At 40.6% G+C, this 24345-nt stretch overlaps 1 protein-coding gene across 1 annotated transcript; it reads right to left on the reverse strand.

Annotated features, from left to right (window-relative positions):
* Positions 1 to 18895: 18895 nt before the first annotated feature.
* LOC112197157 (myosin-binding protein 3) lies at positions 18896 to 23905 on the reverse strand. The gene is made up of 4 exons (XM_024337735.2): positions 23676 to 23905; positions 22578 to 23442; positions 20195 to 21951; positions 18896 to 19594 (listed from the first exon to the last, which is right to left on the reverse strand). Exons 2-4 carry the CDS (start codon positions 23422 to 23424, stop codon positions 19535 to 19537), a joined length of 2664 nt encoding a protein of 887 aa, XP_024193503.1. The 5' UTR covers positions 23425 to 23442; positions 23676 to 23905; the 3' UTR covers positions 18896 to 19534.
* Between the last annotated feature and the right edge of the window lie 440 nt (positions 23906 to 24345).

The following is a 24345-nucleotide window of genomic DNA, read 5'->3' on the forward strand; positions in this document are numbered from 1 at the left end:
GATGCAACTAGATAGCATCGCCTGATAGATCTAACTAGATCACAAGCTCTAAAAAAGGGAAAAAAAGAAAAGAAGGCAAGGGTAAAAGAGAGAGAACGTACTTTGATAAGTGATGAAGATCGAAGTTTGGGATTTCTGGGCTCCTTTTAGCAGCTTCTCAAATTTATAGTGGTGTGCAAACCGGTTATAAGTTTAGGGTTGAACCGACTGAAGCTGAGTCCGAACCTGATTTTGGTATGGAAAGCTAAGTGTGAAATGTCTGACATGTAACCGACTGCTGATGCAAAATACTATTTCATTAGTTATGTGTATTGCCGGTGATGAAAAATTCTGATTGGAGTTTGACTCACCAATATGTATCCATTGTATTCACCAATAAATGACTAGTTTCAAGAGAAACATCAAACACATCACACATGAATAAATTGTATTATAGTTTGGAATAACATATCTAAAATAGTGGTCAGATATAACACTTACAACAAAAATAAGAACGAAAGGCATCTAGGTTTCTTCTTTTTTTCTTTTCTTTTTAGTTTAATAATATGTTAACTCTTTTATAGATTAGCAGAATCACACATAATTGCTCACTCTAGTTGGATTGTCAGAAAGAGTCATTACCTAAGCAATTCAACATTTATAAAAAGCAATGAACCTCAACCAAAATTATTGTACACTATCCATGTAAAAGAAACAGACATCGGTACTGTGGATAATCTTGACGACATTTCTCAAACCTGAGGACCTACAAACTTCTCCTCCTAAAAATGAGATATTCTGACAAAATGAATAAAAATTTGTGCCCAAACCCAATCGAATGGATCCAAGCCCAAATACACTGCCGCACCAAACTGGCATCCTTGGCCACCAGTGAAACAAACCACCCATCACAGCGTTGTCGGCTACCAACACACTCCTACCCAATGACAAAACAGACTTCATCCACAACCGAGCCAAGCAACAAGCGCCTTCAGTAAGCCGACGCTACCAGTCCTCAAACTAAGTAGCCTGACAACCTGACGCACCACCTACCAAAGAACTTGGGCAAGCCACCACCCACCTACCACTGACTTTGTCATCACCTATCCACGCACAACTCCACCCAATGCTAGGGGCCAAAGTCCAACCTCCGACCCCGAGCATTATCAGATCTGGATCTCCTGACCCACAACTCAAATGGCCCAAACACCATTCATCTCAACTGCAAACGTGACGCAGAGCGCCGCCACCAAAACCACGCCTCTGAACCAAACCCAATATCCAGAACCCAAAAGATCTCTCTCGCATAGATCCACCACCTCGTTAAAAACCAAGGCTAGAATGCCTCTGCCACTAAGTCTGGCAAGGCCAATAAACAGTATGATGAAGCCTAAGAATACCTCCCTTAACATGAAGAAGGTACGGGAGGCGACCCCGAGAGGGACATTGCTCCCAAACCCTAGCAAAGTGATAGGTTTTCCCTTTTATTTTATGACAAATGACACACATGTTCTAACATGATCAATTTCACTCTCCCCAACCAAAAGGAATCTAGTTAAACATGTAAAAATAAGAAAGGGAGAGCTTCTAATGAGGACCATTAAAATGAGGAGTAGTTAAGGACTTTTTTGTCAGACTCACTTTTCGATCACATTTCCGCAAATCAACTGTCAGATATTTAGATATTCATATGTAGATCATTTTTGCAATTTTTTAACTAATTTAAAAATCATTAAGACATTCATAACCGTGATTTATCAATTATGAACATGAACGGTGCATGTTTGACATATTTGGTTCACCCATTGATTTGATCTAGTTCGGTACCTTAATGATTAGCAATTTGGAAGAAAATTTTGAGAAGTGATCTACTCATGCATACATAAATATCTAAAGGTTGATTTGCCGCAATGTAATCAAAAAGTGGATCTCTGAAACCTTTGATTAGAAAGTCTTCAACTAGTTCTCATTAAAGTGATCTTCATTAGAAGGCCTTCCAAGAAAGCAAATCATATTTAGAAATTTTTCGTTCTTTTTAAAGCATTCACCACATATAGTTTGTGCCTACTATTATTAATTAAAACTCAATTTTGTTATTAGGTCTTATTAGGATATAAAATGCGTACACATTGCCAATCCATGATTGTCTTTGAGACAATAATAAATGATCTGAATATTTGTTTAGCTTAATAGGCCCAACTGTTTAAAGAATAAAAAGAAGGGGTCGTGACCACTTACCCATTTTCAGATAAAAATTATCCACTTACTCCACTAAGAGTTTTTTAACCCCATTTACCCAATCTAACATCCATTCACAGTTTTGCCCCTATTTTAATTAATAAATTACATCTCTTCTCAGACTCTCTTCGATCTGGTTTCTCTCTCCTCCCCCTCACCGATTTCTCTCTCTCTCTCTCTCAACTCATCTCAGACTCTCTCTCTCTCTCTCTCTCTCTCTCTCTCTCTCTCTCTCTCTCTCTCTCTCTCTCTCTCTCTCTCTCTCTCTCTCTCTCTCCATGTCTACGGATCTGGACTTCTGGATCGGATTCACACCTCTCTCTCTCCCCCCACCCCCGAGACGGATTTCAAACCCGACGTCTCCGACCCCAGCCCACTCCACGACGAAGGCTCCGGTGAGTTCTCGACGGCGCTGCAGGTCGTCATTCTTCTAGGTGAGCGAGGCGGAGCTTCGAAGCACCGGCGATCTGATCTCGAAAGACGAACCAACGTTCAAACCCGACGTCTCCGACCGCAGCTCACTCTACAAAGGAGGTTCCGGTGAGCTCCACCTAGGCGATCTGATATCTTTCAATGAACCAATGTTGACAGGAGGTTTGAAGGAGGAGATGGATCTTCTCCGACCGGTGCCCAGGACTTCTTCTTTTTTGGGTAAACTATGGGCAGAAGAAGGAAAGAAAAAAAAGAAAAAAATGGAAAGTCGTGACTGGGCTTGGAGTCGAGTCGCCGAAAGAATGGGTGCATGTTTATTGCCCTAATAATATGTTTATTGGGGGCAGTTATATTATTATTAAGGAACAGTAATATGATTATTGGGGTCAAAAATATGTTTACTGGGGGGCAATAATATGATTGTTAGGTATTATTGGGGGGGGGGGGGGAATTAATTGATTATTGGGGGGCAATAATATGATTATTGGGTATTATTGAGGGGCAATAATATGATTACAAGGTGTTATTAGAGGGCAATAAAATCAGACGCTGGAATCCAGTCACCAGTCCGGTAGCCGAATTCTGGATTCCATTGACCGGTTGCCAGATTCCGATGATCGGTAGCCGGATTCCAGCAAGATCTCCGATGACTTCTCTCACTAAGTGACAAAGAAGGAGAGGGCAAAATTGTCCCAAAAATAAATAAAAAAGAATTAAAAAAAAATAGGAAAATTTTCAGTTTAGTATCCTGAGGTTTGGGGGTAACATCATGTCAGTCCCTGCCCTTTCAATTTGATCAGCAACACCCCTGTACTTTCAATTTTAATCAGCCGTGTCCAATTTCATTTGTTCCATCCAATTTTAAAGTTAACTTTGACTGAGGAGCCCACTTTGGGGGCTAAAAATGTCATTTCAAAAACATTTTCTTCTTTTCTCCTCCTCTCTCTCATCTCCGATGGTCTCTCTCTCTCTCTCTCTCTCTCTCTCTCTCTCTCTCTCTCTCTCTCTCTCTCTCTCTCTCTCTCTCTCTCTCTCTCTCTCTCTCACCCATGCACTACCACTACCGGAAATCATGGCGTCCAACCACCGATTCTTAACACCTCCACCACTACTCAAACCACAACACAAACCCGACCTAAACCCAAAGAGAATCGATGATTGGCAAGAGCTCAGCCACCGTACACAGCCACCAATCCTTGCCATCTTTCTTCCTCCAATTCTGGCAATTCCTTCAGCACACCGCCATAACAGTTCGACTCAAACTTCGCCGAAGATGAAAACAGAGAAGCCTCGCTGCCAACCTGAAGTCGGACTATGTCAATTGCACCTTCGCTGGACTGATTCGTCGTCTCCGGCCACATCGAAGTTGCACGACCACCATGGATGCAACTAGAGCTTCGTTCTCCACCAAAACCCTCCGATCTCAACCTCCGATTTTGACCTGAGACGCCGCACGTGCAGCCACTAGCAAGTGGACCACAACAACTACGCCGTGAATAGCTGTCGGATTTCCAGATTATCTTAGGTAAATTATCATCCCATGTTCTCTGTTGGAGCTGCTGCTTGATGTAGAGTGAAAATGATAATTTGATATTTTATTTTGGATTGTGTGAGGTTTGTTAAATTTGGCATTTTGGAGATTTGGAGTAGTTGTTGGTCAGTCAATGTCGGAGTTTGAATTGTTGAGTTCTGTAAAAATTGGAGTTTAGAGGAGAGGGAGTTATATGATCATTTTCGATATGTAATCGGCTAAGGTATGAATGATGTACAAATTTGGTATTGGATACAAACTTGTTGAGGATTGATGGTCAGTTGTGTTATGATTCTAGAGTTACAAATGGTGGTTGGTAGCAGAATACAATTAGGATAGATTGGTTGCTTGCATTATATGCTGATTGTAAAGTGCAGTAGAAAGTGGTAATTTGAGTTTGTTTCAGATTTGGGGTTTTTGGTTAATTTGTAGGCGAATTGGGTTTCTTGTATGGAAACTCGAAGCCAGAAGCTGGCGAAGGCCACCTCAACATTCCCTTCATCTTCATCTGGATTTGCTGGGGGCCAGAGATAGTTGCGCGGAGAGGAGGATCAGAGGAAGAGAAGAACAAGAGTGAGTTTTTTTTTTTTAATGTGGAAATTAAGTGAAATGTCAAATTTATCCCTTTCTCTGCACCCACTAGCTGAGCTTGTCGCTGCCAGGTCAGCATTTAACGTTCAATTTGGATGTCTCAGAAAAAATTGGGCACGGCTGATTGAAATTGAAAGCACAGGGGTATTGCTGATCAAATTAAAAGGGCAGGGACTGACATGATGTTACCCCCAAACCTCAGGGTACTAAACTGAAATTTTTCCAAAAAATACTTAATTGGGTATTAGGGAAATAATCTCTTAGAGTGTTTGGGTAAGTGGGCAATATGTTAGAGTGTTTGGGTAAATGGGCAATTTTTAAGCTAAAATTGGGTAAATGATCATTTCCCCTAAAAAGAAAAACTATTTTGGTCTTCAGGCCAGGCCTGAACAATACCATCATTATTTGTCTTTTTTTTTTTTCTAATCAAGCCCCTGTGGCGATATAATATATTCATCACAAGTCAAAATACATACCCTTCCGCTGCCATTTATAGATAGACAAAAAGATAGTAATAGTACCCATAATGGTACTCATTATACATTTAAATATGTATAGGTAGCTGGAATCCTACATTGGTATTACGTCGGAGCCGCTAGAAAACTAGGTTAATACAAGGAAACTTATTGTAGACAACAAAACTAGAAACATAGGGTTGGACACCTTAGTCCAAGTTCAAGGCCTAGCAGCTCAAAGAAAAGAAGCCCAAACTCAAGGCCCAGCAAGATAGCTGAAGCAAGCCCACACTCTAACTCCACCATACACGATCCATATAGCACCCACCTCCACTGCATCCAGCCGCGCCAACCAAGCCTGTCGACCTACGCCCCACCAAAAACCTCACCGGCCAGAACCCAACTGTTACGAAAATAGCTTAAATGGATTTCTTAGGTCATCTGGGAGAAGCCAGCAACGTGCTCATGCTTGGCATGTGATCAATTAGCTGATTTAGTTAATTATCCACAGGATGCTACTCACCCCACACACGGGCCTGATCCCTTTATGATGACCTATTCTGGTCCTTATTCCACTTTCATGATCAACTTCACACCTCCCACAATCCAAGCCACAGAACCATCAATTATACATCACTATCCACTTCCAAAGAGCCACTCATCCAATTTCAATGTCACATCTACCATGGCCACCACTACCACTACCCATGCTTCACCTCCTCATTATCAACAAGCTGTTCCAATACCTACATTCACACACATTGTACCTCCACCTTATCATCAGAACCCAGTTAACTATTTCCAACCTGGACCACATATGCAGCCAAACTATTTGGGCTGTTCCGCCATCGATCCCAACTTACCTATAATGAAACAAATGAGGCTGGAATTCAATGTGTTGAGTGGAGGTGACCCTGTGGAATGGCTTAAAAAGGCGGATCAATACTTTGAGTTTTACCAAATACAAGAGGATAGGAAGTTATCAATTGCCACTATGCATTTGTCTGATAAAGCCTCCGACAGATGGTATATGTTTCGACATGAATTTTCGCATACTTGGCAAGGGTTAGCTGATTTACTAATGAGGGAATTTAGTGGTTATAATAGGTCTGAATACCAGGCTGCTTTAGCAAGAATGAACCAAACTGGCACTGTGGAGAGCTATAAGGAACAGTTCACAAAACTCTCCAGGAGGGCCCCTGGCTTCCCCCCTGAGGTATTGTTATCTTGTTTCATTGGAGGTTTGAAAGAGGAGATAAGGGTGGATGTGCAAGCTCAGAAACCTCGAACCTTATATGAAGCATGTGAGCTTGCAAGAGTCTATGAAACAAGAAGTGAAGGCCATCGAAACTTCTCAAGAACTGCTTACAATACCAAAACAGCCTCAGGGATCAGTCACAAAGTTGCAGCTGATGGCAGGGCTAATGCTAAGCCAAGTGGAATTTCTTTCACTCCTCGGATCACTCATAGCAATTCAGGATCCTCACATGGAAACAATAGTGTCAGAGTTAAACTTTCTGATCCTGAGTTTAAAGTAAGAAGAGCTAGGAATCAGTGCTACTTCTGCAATGAGCCTTACAAACCGGGGCACAACTGTAGAAAAAAAAGGCCAATTAATGAGTGTGGAAATTATTCCCAATGAAGGTGAAATGGCAGAAGAATCTGATGAGACACAGCTAATGGAGGTACCTCCAATTATTGATATTGACGAACCATTGATAAGATTACAGGTTATGGGATGAGGCAATGCACAACCAGCCACCACGCAGTTGAAGGGAATTTTTAACAAGAAAGTAGTACACATCCTCATTGATTCGGGTGCTAGACATAATTTCATTCATCCCCAACTACTCAAGGGTTCCAAGGCTCAAATACACCAGTTCTCTCCTTTAAATGTGCATTTGGCCAGTGGAGCAACAATGCAAACTAGAGGAGAAGTACGCGCACAACTTAAGCTACAACAATTTGAATTCATGGATGATTTTTATATACTGCCAGTGATTGGATGTGAGGTGGTATTAGGAGCTTGTTGGCTTAAGTCATTAGGAGACATTGTGTGGAACTTTGAAACCATGAAAATGAAGTTTACAGTTGAGGGCAGCACTTATCAACTACAAGGAGAGACTTCTGCTGAGGCTTCAGTCATTAGCTGCAAGGCAATGGCTAGACTACTCAAGAAAGAAAAAGAGGCTATGTTGATTCAGGTTCAGGCCGCCTTGCCTAATATGGCAAACAAGAATGTGGATTCACCTCATCCATGGATACAAGCTCTCATCACCAAATATGCAGAGATTTTTACCACTCCAACATCACTACCTCCAACCAGGACACATGATCGTAAGATTGAACTACTGCCAAATACACCTCCTATGAGTGTTAGGCCATACAGATATCCATATTTTCAGAAGACTGAGATATAAAAGATTGTGTAGGAACTACTTGACAATGGAGTCATCAAGCCAAGTGTGAGTCCCTTCTCCTCACCAGTATTGCTAGTCAAAAAGAAAGATGGAACATGGAGAATGTGTGTGGATTACAGATCATTAAATGCATCCATAGTCAAAGATAAGTATCCGATCCCTGTGGTGGTTGAGTTGCTAGATGAAATCCATGGCTCTTCCATCTTCACTAAATTAGACTTGCGGTCTGGTTATCATCAAATAAGAATGAGTCATGCAGATGTGAGTAAAACTGCATTCAGAACACATAATGGCCACTATGAGTTCCTAGTTATGCCATTTGGCTTAACAAATGCACCTTCTACATTCCAATTTGTCATGAATGATGTGTTGCGAGATCATTTAAGGAAGTTTGCTTTAGTCTTCTTTGATAATATTTTGGTCTACAGTTCATCCTTGGAAGCACATGTGGAACATTTAGAAAAAATCTCCATAACTCTGTAACAACACTCACTCAAGGTCAAACAAAGTAAATGTAGCTTTGGAGTGGCGACAGTTGAGTATTTGGGGCATGTCATCACTGCTCAAGGAGTTGCAGTGGATCCTGCAAAGATTGAGTGCATAAAAAATTGGGGTCGACCACACACACTCAAAGGGTTGAGAGGTTTTTTAGGACTGGCAGGTTACTATAGGAAGTATGTAAAATTTTTTAGTACTATAGCTAGGCCTCTCACTGATATGCTCAAAATTGGAGGATTTCAGTGGACACCAGAATCTATTGCAGCATTTGATAATTTGAAACAGGCCCTCATGACCACCCCAGTTTTGGCATTACCTGACTTTTCTAAAGAGTTTGTGATTGAGTGTGATGCTTCAGGAGTTGGCATTGGAGCAATACTCTCTCAGGAAGGGCACCCCATTGCATTCTTAAGCAAGGCTTTAGCCCCAAGGCACATTGCTTTGTCAGTTTATGACAAGGAAATGTTAGCTGTAGTCTTTGCAGTTCAGCATTGGAGGCCTTATTTGTTGGGAAACCACTTTAAGATATATACTAATCATAGAACGATTCAGTACTTCTTGGAACAGAAGATCTACTCCAACTCAACAGAAATGGCTGTTGAAGCTCGTTGGATATGATTACTCGATTCACTATAAGTCTGGTAAGAATAATGCTGCTCCAGATGCTTTGTCAAGAAGGGAGGAATTAAGCAACATCAATACTGAGGTCATCACCAAATATGGGACACTAAATGCAATAACTGGGATCTCTTCACCTGTGCATAATTACTTGCAAGACATTCAAGCAGCCACTGCACTTGACCCTGAAGCAAAGGATATTATCCAACAGCTAGAGCAAGGATCATTCCCTACTCCACAATATTCTTTAGTCAACTCTCAACTGCTATACAGAAGAAAAATATATGTACCCTTGATAGGAGATTGGAGGAAGAAGATCATTCAGGAGTTTCATAATGGTTATAATTGGGGGCATGCTGGAGTCCACAGAACACAAAAAAGAATTACTAGATCTTTTTCTTGGCCTAGATTGCATAAAGATGTGAAGACTTATGTAGCTGCTTGCCACAACTGCCAACAGAACCACTATTAGACTATTCATCCACCAGGTCTCTTGCAACCTAATGTGATCCCAGAGAGGGCTTGGACTATGATCTCCATGGATTTCATTGAGGGTCTTCCAACTTCTTTAGGTAAAACTGTTATAATGGTAGTTGTGGATAGACTGACCAAATATGGTCACTTCATACCCCTAGCTCACCCATATACTGCTGCAACCATTGACCAACATTTCATCAACCATATTTTTAAACTTCATGGTATGCCTGAGTCCATCATATCGGATAGAGATCCTGTGTTTTTAAGCAACTTTTGGGAAGCTTTCTTCAAGGCTCAAGGGACATCTCTGAACAAGAGCTCGGCCTACCATCCTCAAACAGATGGTCAAACTGAGAATCTCAACAGGACCCTTGGGCAGTATCTTAGATGTGTTGTGGGAGAGAAGCCCCATTCATGGGTCGAAGCCTTACCTTGGGCTGAGTATTGGTATAACTCGGCTTACCATTCTGCAATTGGCATGACACCATTTCAAGCTTTATATGGATATGAGCCACCCACTATTCAAGTCTACACACTAGGTTCAACTTCTGTGGAAGCTGTTGACCATCAGCTGCAAACTAGAGATGCACTCTTGGCAATTATCAAAAGAAACTTGCAGATAGATCAAGCAAGAATGAAGCAGTTCTATGACAGAAATCATTCTGAGAGGACTTTTGTTGAAGGGGATTGGGTGTACTTGAAACTTCAGCCTTACAGACAACAGTCAGTAAAGAAAAGACTCATCCACAAGCTTGCTCCGTGATTTTATGGTCCATACCAGATTGAGAAACAAATCGGTAAGGTTGCCTACAAACTGAAGCTTCCCAGTTCAGCAAGAGTACATCCAATCTTCCATGTGCCTTTATTAAAGAAGAAAATTGGGGATGCAGCTGTAGTCTCTGCTCACTTACCTCCAAACATTGATCCTTACAATCCCAGATGGTACCCTGCTAAGATTTTGAGCAGGCAGCTTGTTAAAAAGGGAAATGAACCAGTAACCTAATGGTTGGCTTGGAACAGTTGATGAGGAGGCTACCTGGGAGGAAGCTGAAGAAATAATGCAGCGTTTTCCTGACTTCCAACTTGAGGACAAGCTTATCTTAAGGGGGTTGGATTGTTACGAAAATAGCTTAAATGGATTTCTTAGGTCATCTAGGAGAAGCCAGCAGCGTGCTCATGCTTGGCACGTGATCAATTAGCTGATTTAGTTAATTATTGCATTAGTCTAATTAAGTCCAATTAAGCATGTTAGGGTTTAGTTCAGGGTGCTCACTCCATGTGCGACACGTGTCCACATGATAAGGGCTATATAAGCCTCACTCTATAAACTCGGCAGCTATGAATGAAAACCTATTAATTTCCTTCTATCTTTTCTATTTTCTCTTCTACATTTTCTCCAGTTAGGGTTCTTACCCTAACACCAACAGACATCGCCGCCGTGCAACTCTCCTACCAACAAGCCGCTGCCAAATCATCCATAGACCTCGCCGCCGCACAGCCCCTCAGAACCATACCCGCTCAGTCCATTAGAACCTCGCCGTTGCCCGATCTGCATAATCCACTCCCACACCAGTCATCCCTGCACAACACAGACCGCCACGTATAGGGCCGTTGTATGAAGCTTAAACCCCCCAGCCAAAGATGAACAATATACCATAAATTTCTATTCTTTTTAGAAGTGTTATGAAACATGAAGGGTTGTGCTCGAGCTAAACCAAGATAGTTGTTGAAGGAATGGATGGATTTCAAAACTTTTTAATTAGTGCGGAATTAGTTTAACCATTAAACTACTAACTAAACATAAAATCCATTCCTTTAACCCATGATCTTGGCTTATTGTGATATGTATATAAACATAGCATGCATAGTAAGGAAGAACAAAGTAGTTTATGTTCTACTCACCCTTGAAGCGTGATTTTAATCCGATCCAAGTGAACCACCAAAGTTCCTCTCCTTGATCTCTCCTTGTGTGTGTTTCCTCCACCTTGAAGCACCTTGAATTAAGAACTCCTTCTTGTGCTTGTAATCTTCTCCTTGATGTAATAAGTAAAGCCACAAAAGGATATGGCCTCTAAGGATCTTCACCAAGCGAATCAAGAGATGAAGAAATATGAAAGAAAAGAAGAAATTATGCAAGTGTTCTTCTTTTCCTTTAATTTTGTAATGGACCAAGGGAGAACTATCTCTCTCTCTCTCAAATCTGAAAATAATAGTGTGGAGACACACACATTATTATGTCCATGCTTTTCACTTTTATATAATAGGAAATAACTCCAATTACTAAAAGAAAAATATTGACTTTCATAAAGCCAATATGTTGGCTGGTCCATACATGTTATTGGGCACTAAAAATGTGTTTTGGGCTTTCATTTAAATCTCACTTAGTGAAGCCCAAGTCCACACCAAAAACCCGACAATCGTTTAGGCCCAATAGATTCGGTTTTACCCGAAAATCCTAATTATGTCCAAATAATAAATCTAATTAATTATTTGGTCATAACCAACTCTTGTTTAATCTTCTTCATATACAATCTCAACGATCCACTTATATGGTGTGCGATCTCTTAGGTTCTAATTAACAAGACCGTGAAGTTTATAGAAACCATTCTATTTTGTTTACGAATCAAAAACTCCATTTTTGATTCTCCCTTGTTATTAGGATTATAAATGTTTATTAATCCTCGGGACTTCACAAGTCATGAGTGACGTCTTGCAACATATCATGACTACCCTAGTTAATGTAGAATGATAAAGAACCTATTCAATTGGAATTACAATACAATACAGTCCTTCTCTAACACTATGTTCTAAATCACATCATCGGGGTATGGAATTGATATGTCAATCCCCTAATGTGATTTTCATTCTTATGTGATTCTTAGAATGTGATTAGAAACTCCTTTTTAATCTCATTCAATGCTTTGGCCAAAGACTCATTGAATCACATCTTTGACCATACACCTTATTTACTTAAGGATAGAGATTCCTTATTGTACACTCACATGTCTCCATGACCGAATTGATTATACCAATGAATGCATCTATTATATCCATTAAGGGACACAATATTATTGCATCATCAAGAGATAATCCATTCACTCATAAGACAACTATGGTGTCTCAGGTCAAAGGACTAATTTGTATTATTGCAATTTAAAGTTTAAGTTTGACATGTAAGTAAGACTCCATACAAGAACTCTAATGATCGCGTTCAGTGTACTCTTTAAGTTAAGAGCACCCACATACTTGTATTAGTATCTCTACACAAATGATAAGAGACATATCATCCTCCATATTGAGCATACATAGTATGTGCTAATCTTTCAGGATTATCAATGTCCAATTGATAATCCTATGACTAGGAACTTTTTAGGATAAGAGTGTGAAAGAGTAAAGGTCTCACACATCTAACTCTTTAGATTACTTTCTCTTTAACTCATATTCCTTGGACCTTGTTCAATCAAATATTAAATATAAGCAATGAACAATAAACTTGCCCTTTTGATTAATAATCATTACAATAATAATTACATCAAAATGATTGTTTTAGGACACAATTCCTTCAGTTGCGAGTTTAGACCCCTTGCCCAAACGGGTTGTATACTTTGGTCCATTCTTTAAGCGGGCCGGCTCATGCTATCCTGGGTCTACTTGGCCCAATTCACATTTGGTGCGGGTCTCCCAAAACGAAAAAGAAAAAGTTCAAAACACCATTTGTAGACAACGTTAAAGATGTTGAAGGATATCGACATAATGTGTGCCTCTACAAACTAGGTTTTAGAGTTGTAATAGGAATGTGTTCTAGGTATTCAATTGTAATCTAATTCTATTACCTTTTTGGGTACCTTGTAACTCCCTATTTAAAGGGCTCCTAGTGTCAATAATATACACAATTACATTCTCCTACAACACGTTATCAATACGAGCCCTAACCCTAGCCGAAAAGAAAGGAAAAAAAAACCAAAACCCTAAAACTGCCGCAGCCTCCTACAGCAAGCCCTAGCACGAGCTAGCTTCACTTGCGCACCTGCCCCTGCAGCACCTACGCGCCCCTGCGCACGCATCCCTGCTGCCCCTGTAGCACCAACACACACCGACTACATCCTTCTCCTTTCCTGTGCACGTCTGTCTTCTTGCAGGCTCCGAAACCTCTTGATCGGGACCTCAGATCAAAATATTTCCTTCATAAAAGTTGTTCGTCTCTGCCTCTTATATCTGACCTCCAAATTTCAGCCCCATTGGAGTAGTTTTGAGACCTGTACACCATTCGAAGTGGGAGCTGTTCAGAAGCGAACCTGCTGCAGAAACTGCTGCTTGCTGCTGTCCAAAACTGCTGCAGAAACTGCTGCTGAACCTGCTGCTTGCTGCTACCGCCGTTTGCTGACACTTGTTTCTGCTACTACCCCAACACGTGCGTGTTCTCAAGCCCAGAACCATCACGTAAGTTTTTGTAATTAAAGTTGCTGCTTTCATGTATTTTAAATTCCTTTTATTTTCTGCAGAATTTTGAAATATATGAACATGTGTGGTTTTGAGTATTTAAATAAGCGGAATTGTGGGGATTCACGCTTTACGAACTAAGAGCATTCGTAAACCACGAACTAAGAGCGTTCGTGAGCATAAAAATATTACGGACTAAGAGCGTTCGTAAGCTACGGACTAAGAGCGTCCGTGAGCATGAGAATTTGATTGTTTCGGTCTAATCCAAATATTCTTGGAAATCGGTTTCTTAGTAGCATTAAGGCTCGGAAACCTTATATTAGTTGTCGTGGAAGTTTTTACTCCGAAACTAATCTATTCTCCTTCATGTTTGAATGTCGAATGCAAACGTGCAAAAACCCGACTTCACTAAACCAGATTCAAATGACATTTGTTATCACCGATGGGTGAATAACGTCAAGAATCACCTCACTACTAATGAGATTCTGTGGAGTAGAGCTCACAGAATATGAATTAATTGAGAAATCCTCTCAACCTTCCCCGTCTCAGCACTATTGGTTGCAAAGCAATACAGGCTTGCGTGAAATGCTAGATGGATTACGAGGTTTCATCAACTTATGTCAGCTACTGAGTAAGTTGACAACATACTCATGAAAAACCATAATTCAAAGGCCCGTTGGAACTAAGAGCGTTCACGAGGCGAATTATAACAGCGCACCGAAAGAAAGGCGCAAGGAGCGGAACCCTAAAAGTTAAGGGACAACAAAATGGACGTATGGGTCCATACAACCGCCCTACAAAGGAAGGAAAACCGCGAGATACATAGACATGTGGCAACATTGGCCAACGTGGGATCCATGGAGGATGTCCAAATGCACAAGGTGCATCTCAATTAATGGGTGAGGTAATGCTATAGATGTGGATCTTCAGAGCATTGGTTTAAGTGCTAGAATGCAAGTGGAAAAACAAAGCTGCACAATACAAGGTATATAAAAGATATGAGAGAGCATGAGGCTCATCTCGCAGCCGAAGGAGATGATGGAGATGACAATGACGTCAATCTCATCATTATGGACTTCAAATCTGGCAAGGAAAACAACAATGTTGATGCCGCAGATTTTGATTAAATAGTCTTTCATTTTCCAAGAATTATGTAATGGCAATTGTGCCTTAATGAATAAATGACATTTGGTTTTAACTCTTTCTCACTAGGCGTACTCAATTAAATATGATATCTAGGAAAGTAATTGAGATTAGTGGTACTTAAGAGAGCCTCGCTCCACCGACATCTGTCTCTACTTCCATGGTCATATTTGATTGCAATTACCAAAGGGATTGAGTGACTACAATTTGTCTACATTTCATTTTATTTTGATTAGATTTGATCAAGAAACTTTGATGTAATCGTTGGCTATTATTAATAAAGTGTCGATTCTTTTAATTTCGAGCTTTATTCACTTAGGTATGTTTCCCAGAGAGTTAGAATGCCTCGTGGATAGTGCTGCTACACACATCATACCTTGACATAGGCAATTATTCCTTGGGATCATGCCTACTCAATCTTCTATGACTACGATGGTAGGGCCATCACGATTGATTCATGGTCAAGGACCAGCTCATTGCCAAATGGCACACTGACTTATGTCACTGAAGCTCTCTATGCTCCTTGGGCTGGAGGTCCCCCTTTTGAGCTTTCAAGATATTAGAGCCAACGGTTTTCATGTGGAAACACATAGCGAGAATAGACATAAGTTCCTTTGCATTATCTCTAATGACTACGAGTATTAGAGAAGCTCATGTGTCGCTCTAGTGAGTTATATGTAACCACTATTCGAGTAATTGAGTCCAATAACGTCATAAGAGATGATTTTTGGGACATCGACACATATAGGCTTTGGCATGACCAATTAGGACATCCAGGTCATGATATGATAATCCGTTTATTAAAGACTTCACACGGACATCCATTCTTTCGAGTGGAAAGAAGTGTGAATCAAAAGTTGATTCAAGGAGAAGGGTCATGCCGTCACCCCCTACGGCAAGAGCTTGGCATTGACGCCAAGAGTGGTAATGTGCCACCTCTCTCCACTTCTCAAGTCAATTGTGATTTCGTGGCTCAACCAAAATCCTCATTGGTTGCTTCTAAGGCCCATCACTCGTTTCCCAAAGCCTGCTCTTTAAGGATCGAGACCATCCTATGCAAAGGACACATGTGTTCTCAGAGAACCTAAAGGGATTCTGTGGATCGACTCAACCAAATTGCGGACTGCTTAGATGTTTTATGCTATTGGTTGATATGCGGACATGCTGGTCACGTGTCGCACTATCGTCCACTCGTAATGCTGCTTAAGATGAACTCCTAGCCCAAATCATATGGCTACGGGCTCACTACCCGGATCATCCCGTTCAGTCAAATCATATGGCTAGAGAGTTTACATCGAAAATTTTCAATGACTATTGCATATCATTGGGTATTGATATCAAGTATCATATTCCCATGTACACACCCAATTGGTCTCACGGAAAAGCCACCTTTAAATGACTACAATGGTAGCCCGGACATTGGTAATGCGCACCAATATTTCCACTTAGGTTATGCAATATCGCATGCAGCTATACTAATTCGTCTACGACTCATAGCAGCCACTCAACTTTTATTTGCGTTACAGCTAGTGACTGGGTTCGAGTCTAATCTCGTACTTATGCATATTTGAGTGTGCGGTTCATGTGCCAATTGCCCCGCCACAGCGCATCAACATGAGTCATTGCAACGAATGCATATATATATTTGTGTTGGACATAAGTCTCCAACCATAAGTCTGCTATGTAGAACCCTTGACAGGCGATCTCTTTTTCGCTGGATTTGCGAATTGACACTTTGATGAGACAGTCTTCCCGTCGTTAGGGGGAGATTAGAACGTCAATGTTCAATAGGAACGACAGGAATTGTCGTGGTCTGTCCCCACTATGTCTCATCTTGATCCCCTAAAAGTGACGAGATCACATATACCTGCTGCAAACATGCCTGCAAGGATTGATGTCCCCATAAAAGGACATGGTGCCACCCAGAAGATGGGTACGGCAACACCACCATGGATGGTGGTATGGTGACGCCACAAAGGTGGCATAATGGCGTCATAGGCCATGGGTTCCGCTTGAGAGAGTAGGAGACCTATAGGTTCGATGGATTCTCGCCCTAAGACGAGAGCGAGTTTGGCACAACTTGATCCATTGATCATTGATACTCAAAATCCGTCTCATGAGAATATTTTGGATTGTGGTTATGTCCAAGAGACATCGTTGGGGGACGCCTCAATGTTAGAACCAATTCCTGAGAATATAGAGATCTCTACGAACTACACTAGTGTACATGAGGACGTGGAATTGTTGAGACCAATGACATCGAACCTTACTCCGTTGAAGAATGTCAACGTAGAGAAAATTGGCCTAAATGGAAAGATGCGATCCAGGTTAAATCGGATTCACTAACGAAGATGAAGGATTTCAGGCATGAGATGCCAACACCTCTTAATAGGTCTTCGTTAGATAGCGTGATGAGAAAAAGAGATGGTAATCTCGCCTTATGGCGCAAGGTTTCTCACAACGACCTGGAATCGACTACGAGAAGACATATTCTCTCGTAATGGATGTCATTGCACTCCACTAGCTTATCAGTTTGGTAGTTTCCAAATAACTGAACATGCAGCTTACGAATGTGGTCACTACGTATCTTTATAGGGATCTAGATACGGAATATAATGAAAGTTCTTGTGGACTTCATTTACCAAAGTCAAGTGGCTCTAGACCACGGAGCGTATTTACAACGAGGTTGAAATGCTCACTAAAATGACTACTTGATTGGGAAGAGATATGATGAACTATGCCCACGCGTTTCCATGACAAGTTCCGGATTTGCAATTGTCGCGGTTTATGTTAATAAACATAATTGGAACCCTTGAGAGTTAAGGGAAACCGCTGAACACCTGAAATCCGAGTTTGAGAGGAAGGACCTTGGGAGAACACGGTTTTGTTTAGATTCAAAACTTGTATACCGTGTCAATAGATGCTCAGGCATTTTTGATAAAGTCAAAGATGCACCATGGTCGTCCGTAGTCTTGACCCAAAAAGGGATCCGTTTCGTCCCAGGGATGATGACAAAAACGTGTTAATAGCAGAAGTGCTTACTTATGTACAATAGGCGCATTATTGTACTTAGCACAATACAAGACCGGACACCTCAATTATTATGAACTTGTTGGCTAGACATAGCCCCGCGCCAATGCAACACCATTAGATTGGTATAAAGACAATCTTTCGATATTTGAGAGGTACGATTGATATGGGTTTGTTCTATCCCTACAGAGAAAAGAGATGACAGAAGTGTGGGATCGGACCCCACAAGGCAAAATGCCACCTTCCGTGCTCCTCCTCCCCTCCATCAAAATGACAACAAGCACTTCTAAATATTGAAGTGAACCAAATCCGATCAGAGGATAATGTAGCTGACTTATTTACTAAGTCGTTACCAAAATCCACCTTCGAGAAACATGTGAAAAGCATCGGATTGAGAAAGTTATCCAAACCCCCATGATTGTAGTAATCAGGGGGAGATATTGACATCAGGGGGAGGCATGATGTCTACATGTTCGATCTCGAAGAGTGAAGGACGTGTTGTGCTCTTTTTGTCCTTCGACCAGCGTTATTTTTGTTCCACAGGGTTTTTGTAACCTGGCAAGGTTTTTAACGAGGTAACGATCAAAGCGTCATCACCAAGTTTGAGCGGCACAAGGGAGAGTTTTGAAGGATATCGACATAATGTGTGCCTCTACAAACTAGGGTTTAGAGTAGTAATAGGAATGTGTTCTAGGTATTCAATTGTAATCTGATTCTATTACCTTTTTGGATACCTTGTAACTCCCTATTTAAAGGGCTTCTATTATCAATAATATACACAATTCCATTCTCCTACAACAAAAGAAATGATATTTCGTCCTACTTTCAACTTGAAAGTTTCAAGCATCTAAACACTAGCTGACTACGGCTTCAAAAGTCTAGTTTTCTAACTTCTGTTATTCTGTACGAGGGTTATGCAGTCTAGAAATGTATCATGTTCGATATTGGTTTCAATCTTGAAACATGTATGCCAAATGTTTCTGAATAGATCTCAAGGGCATGTGCGTGTCTGGGTCAGTAGACTTCATCAACTATGAAACATATAACTCTCAACAATCTGCAAATTTTATGTTCAACAACAACTTCAAGTTCAAGATTATATGTAGTAAGTATATGTGGTCTTACAGTTTGCTACAGAACACGTGAAAAATATATGTAAGAAGTAGACTATGTACTGCATGTGTCTGTGTTTGTTGAACTCTTCCGCCTTCATTGAAAGTTGAAACTTCAAAACTTACAAACCCAAACTATAATGGAAATTTACTTCTCATGTGAAAACACTGTTCTTCAATATACGAAAATTCATTTCTGAAGTGGAATCACATGGTCATACGGAACCCTGTAAAAAGTAACTAATATGTACCTCTTATTCACTACTAATGATAATCCAACCATCTCCTGCATCTGATTTAACAGGCAGCTTTCGTCCAGTTTGATGACAGAATTTCCATCCCACATGCTATGCTTCTAAAGGGTTCGTTATAGGCTTTCCATGAGATGGATCCTGCATCGCTTATTTATGCATAAAGGGAAAACTAGGTAACTGCAAAGGATGAGACCCATAATCGACCAGAACAAACATTTAGAAATGTAGCTCAGGTGAAAACAGCTTCCATGTAGTGTCTGAAAATGAGCATAACAGCTTTCCAGCTGTCACCTGTATGAGAAACACTCCTACCCTATTAGGTACTTCTATGCACTCCTAGAGACAAAGTTCGCCATCGTCTTTTCTTTGACATAACCTGAAAATGTAAGTTTCAGCCGTCAGCCCACCACTGTTCATCAACTACAGCCACTAAAAATAATCAGAAAAGGTCAAGGTAATGACAGAAGAATGGACTTGGCATAATCAGCATGATAATATTAAAAACAGCACACAAAGTCATACTGATCTGAGAAAAAAAAAAAAAAAAACTTTTCAAACATAGAAACATGAAGGTCTATAAAAATATGTAACTAAAAAAGAAAAGAAAATGTCCACAAAAAGTCTTCATAGCCCATTCTTTCTCCAGCATCTCATCATTTACCTAAGCTACTAAGAAAATAACTGCCCTCCCTCAATCCTTTTTTTTTTAGTGTCATGCTGCATGCTTCATCTAATTTGCAACAGAAAGAAACTATTGAGCATAACCTACAGACCTACACACCTAGGAAAACCCACCAAGAAAAATGCATCCCACAGGCCAAGTATACTGCAAACAAAGGGCAACTAAGACATTACTAGATTTAAGTACCATGCCATCAAAATGCACTGCAGACGAAACGCAAGTAGCAGATTAATACATATGATAAGATATGCCATTTAGTTATTGAATGGATATATGAAAACTCTAGCAATATACCTTAGATGATGGAGGCGGCAATGCAGCCTGGCACTTGACCTTTCCAGGTTCCGTCAATTGCCGAATCTCTTGGAGTTGGCCTGCTATATCTTCCAAAAGTTTCAGCTGAACTTTTTCCGTTTCTCTGTGGCCCACTGAGAGGTTGAGCTTCTCTCTTCCCTCTTGCACAATCCTTAACCTTTCTCTAAGCCACTCAACTTCATTGTCAAGTTTGCATCTTTCATTATCAACTGCAGACATGGAATTTCTTCGCATGACAGAAGGTGATGGTGACGTGTCTGAACTACCTCTGTATGATTTATTGGCCATTTTCCATCTTTCATAATCAACTGCAGTCATGGAATTCCTCCGCACATCTTTAGGTTCCGTGTCTGAGCTACCTCTGTCCACTTTGTTGTCAATTTTCCATCTGTCATAATCAATTGCAGACATGGAATTCCTCCGCATGCAATTAGGTGCCATGTCTGTACCACCTCGGTGCAGTTTACTGTCTATTTTCGATCTTTCATAATCAACCTCAGACATGGAATTCCTCCACATATTGTAAGGTAAAGCTTTGCCTTGAGAGCCATCCACTATTGGCAATCCACTGTCTGAACCAACTTTGTGCACTTTAAGCTCGGTTCCCAACCCTGTCATACTCTTGTGTTTTTCAGAAATATCTAAGGTAGCATTTGCTACTAGCTGTTCACTTTTCTCTGCACTCTTTTCATTATACAAATCAGACTTATCGTCAATAACATGAATATCATGAACACGAGGCTCTGTATTAGACGTTAAGTTAGGTAGATCTTTGCTTCCATGATTCACATTGCTACCAGCTAAAGCAAGTTCCTGTTCGTTCGGAGGAATAGTTTTTTCAACCAATTCAAGTCCCTCAGCATTCACTACCTGGACCTCTTTTCCCCGAGAAACTGGTCTCTCATCCACAGACACCATTCCCTTCTCTTGAAACTCGTGACTGATCTCATACCTACTATTTAAGATATGTGAATGGCTGTCAGTGCTTGGAAGCAAGTGCATGTCCACATGCTTCGAAGTGTCATCTTCTTCGAAATCCGGAACTGGTAGTTCTTTCCCCAAGGCCAGAGTGCGATTTTGTGAGTCACTTGATAGGGCCCCGTAATCTGGAGAACTATTTGCCACTTTCAACTTTGACTTCTCACTAATTGAATAGCTTGTCCGCTCCTGCATCGACACCAGCTCTTCACTTGAATGCAGAGAAATACTTTGTGCTTGTGTGGCAGCAACATCATGCATGTCATCATCAACTTGATCATTTCCAAAAAGTATTTGCCTGTAGTATTCAACTTCCTTCTCCAAGAAATGCTTTTCCCTTTCTCTCCTAAGTAAGATCTCTTTGAGAATGTTCATTTCCTCATCATCATAAGCTGATTTTTCCTGTATCATCCTCTGGTATTGCCTTGCCTCCATTTCAATTGATGCCTTCTCTTCTTGCAGACGCAATATCATTGCCATGGCCTCATCTGCCGCAGTAGCAGCAGCACTTCTCTCCTTCTCCAATTCATAATAAAGAGCAGTACGAGCAGTATGCTCTTCGTCTAGTGCTTGTTCCAATACCCGAACCATAGTTTTATCATTACCGTCATAAACTGGCTTCTCTTGCTCATTGCAGCCTAAATTTTCAACAGAAGAAGCATCATTCTGAATTGATTTAGTTTTACCAACATGTTCATTCAACTCAAGATGCGAAACTCTTTCTGGCCCACCAGTGTCTGTTGGAGCTTCCATGCCATCTAATAATACATAAGCATCCACATATAAAGAAATATCAGCAATAATATGTCCAGACATCGTATAATGATGCGAGTTTGCAAGAACTAACAGATTATTTACAAAACAAATTTCTTAAGTACTTGGGACTTTTGCCTGAGCCATGAAGTACCTTAAAACTCATGCTTTATTATTCGCTTGGAAGAAACTGCAAACTATTTGTTATTTACTTATTTGCAAGAATATGTAACAAATATCTCTGCATTAAATGTTTAAAGACTTGACAATGAGATTCAATTACTACACAGGTCCTCATCTGAATATCAAGAAAGGCCAGGAACCACAAATATTTCCCAATCTACATGCACATCCGCTTATTTTCTTGAAAATTTAAGTCAAGTCATAAAAGTGCTAGCTTATTTTTTCCCACTTCTTCATCTCTAAAAGGTTATTCTTGTGAAGTCTAAACAAGCAATTACATAAAATTAATAAACTGGCTTAGTCAGTGAAAGAGTGCAGTAAAGAAGAAATTTATTAACTAACATCCGAAAACCTAGAATAGCACTAACTGGACTAAATAGTCAGCTTTAAAAAACACTTGCATTAATTCTCTTAAGAAAGATTACACTACAAAATAATAGAAACTCACCTGAACTGGAAGGAACTTCACTACCGTCATTCCCCACTTTACTTATGCTGGAAGGAGGTGTAGGAATGTCTCTTCTATCTGAAATATCATATGGTAAAACCGAAAATATCTTTCCATAATCAACAGAATGCCTCTTGCGGCGGCGGTGAATACCATGACTTGGCCTTCCTGAATTGACGGGAACTTCAGTCACCTCGTCCCCCATTTTACTATTTCTGTAAGGAGGTCCAGCCATGTCTTGGGAATCTGACTGTACCATATCACTTGAGGAAACTGAAAACAGCTTTCCATAATCCAAAGAGGCCCCCTTGCGCCGGCGGCGCAGACTATGACTTTGCCTTCGACCACCAACCTTCTTTCCCTTATGATCAAAGCATTTTTCCAAACTCACCGCACCAGACTCAAAACTCATTTCATTCCCCGAAACAGAGCAACCCCTCCCAGCCACATCTAGCAACTTCCCATCCGAATAAGAGCTACACGATGCTTCACCTTCAAACTCAAAGTGCCCATTCTCATGATCCGACTTCGACTTTGCATGAAAATGTGGGTCTTCACTCCACATTACATCGAAAGGGTACTTGCTCTTCAGCTGCAACTGAACTCCACCGATTTTCTCAGATGGGCCATCCACTAACTGCTTCTGGAAGCAGTAATTATTCTTTGGGTTCCCAAACAGCCCATCACAAGGGCATGGAAGACTTAATCCAAAGACATCCAAAAACTTCGAGGTAAAAAACGCAAGAGCTGAGGCACAGAGTAAGAGATAGGCTATTGCAAGATCAAGAAATGCACCCACAAGCCCACTGAATGTCCATGAATGTATCATTTGGCATGCCATTTTCATCAAAAATCATTTACCACTCTGAAAAGTCAATTCCAATGAAAGAAATTTACCATCTTTGAACATATACCAGAACAATTAGCACACAAGGAACAATAAATGAACCAAAGCTTGAATCTTTAACACTTTCCATATTGACCCAATAAAACTTGTACTAGTTTTGAATCATGAATCTAAAACCCAGTAAAATCCACTCAACTGAAAACAATTGGACTAATCAGAAGCGATTGAAAGCTAGAGAGGTTGTGACTCACCGAGTTTATGCTTCGTGAAATATTTGATCTTTCTGTTTTTGGTGAGTGGAGGGGAAGGGAAGGTTTCTTGTTTTATGGGTTTAGAGATTAAGGTGGGGAGGAAGTGGACAGGGTCGGCCGCTTGGGGCAGTTCCCGAGGATGATACGACGTCGTGCTCTGCCGTTGACGCGTCGCATTTGTTGGTTGGTCGGGTTAGGCTTTGGGAGGGTCGTGGAATTCAAACACTGCGTGGGAGTTTCCCATTTACTGCTGGATGTAACAGTAGATCTCCTTCTTAGGTGGTTTTTTTTTTTTTTTTTTTTTTTTTTTTACAAGTGAAAAAACAAAAAAAAGATAGAAATCATAAATTACTTCAACTTTAATACCAAAAAGAAAAACTTTAATATGGTTGTCTTATATATTCAAATCAAAATTTGTCTTTCCGGATCGCTATTTTGTCCTCTAAGTAGGGGAGGTTTGGGCAATTCATAGCAGCAGATTGTGGCAGCGAAGGTTACACGGTAAGTCTTGAAGGTGGTGTGAAGCCCAGTTTGGTATTGATATCCTGTGAGCAAAAGTGTTTTTTATTTTTTATTTTTTTTATTTTTTATTTTTGAATCAAACTCAAATCAGGTGCCAATTTCATTCATCACATGCCAAAATAGCCATTACATACTCTTCTGCTGCCTT

Source organism: Rosa chinensis, chromosome 4, assembly GCF_002994745.2.
Source record: "Rosa chinensis cultivar Old Blush chromosome 4, RchiOBHm-V2, whole genome shotgun sequence".
In the NCBI taxonomy this organism is placed as follows: domain Eukaryota; kingdom Viridiplantae; phylum Streptophyta; class Magnoliopsida; order Rosales; family Rosaceae; genus Rosa; species Rosa chinensis.

What these genes read in the sequence shown, in the direction of transcription:
- LOC112197157 (XM_024337735.2), bottom strand. Translation starts at nt 23,424, where the DNA reads ATGAAAATGGCATGCCAAATGATACATTCATGGACATTCAGTGGGCTT. An exon ending in TGAAGTTCCTTCCAGTTCAG is followed by an intron (nt 21,952 to 22,577) that starts GTGAGTTTCTAT and finishes ATGTATTATTAG; the next exon opens with ATGGCATGGAAGCTCCAACA. An exon ending in TGCCGCCTCCATCATCTAAG is followed by an intron (nt 19,595 to 20,194) that starts GTATATTGCTAG and finishes TTACATTTTCAG; the next exon opens with GTTATGTCAAAGAAAAGACG.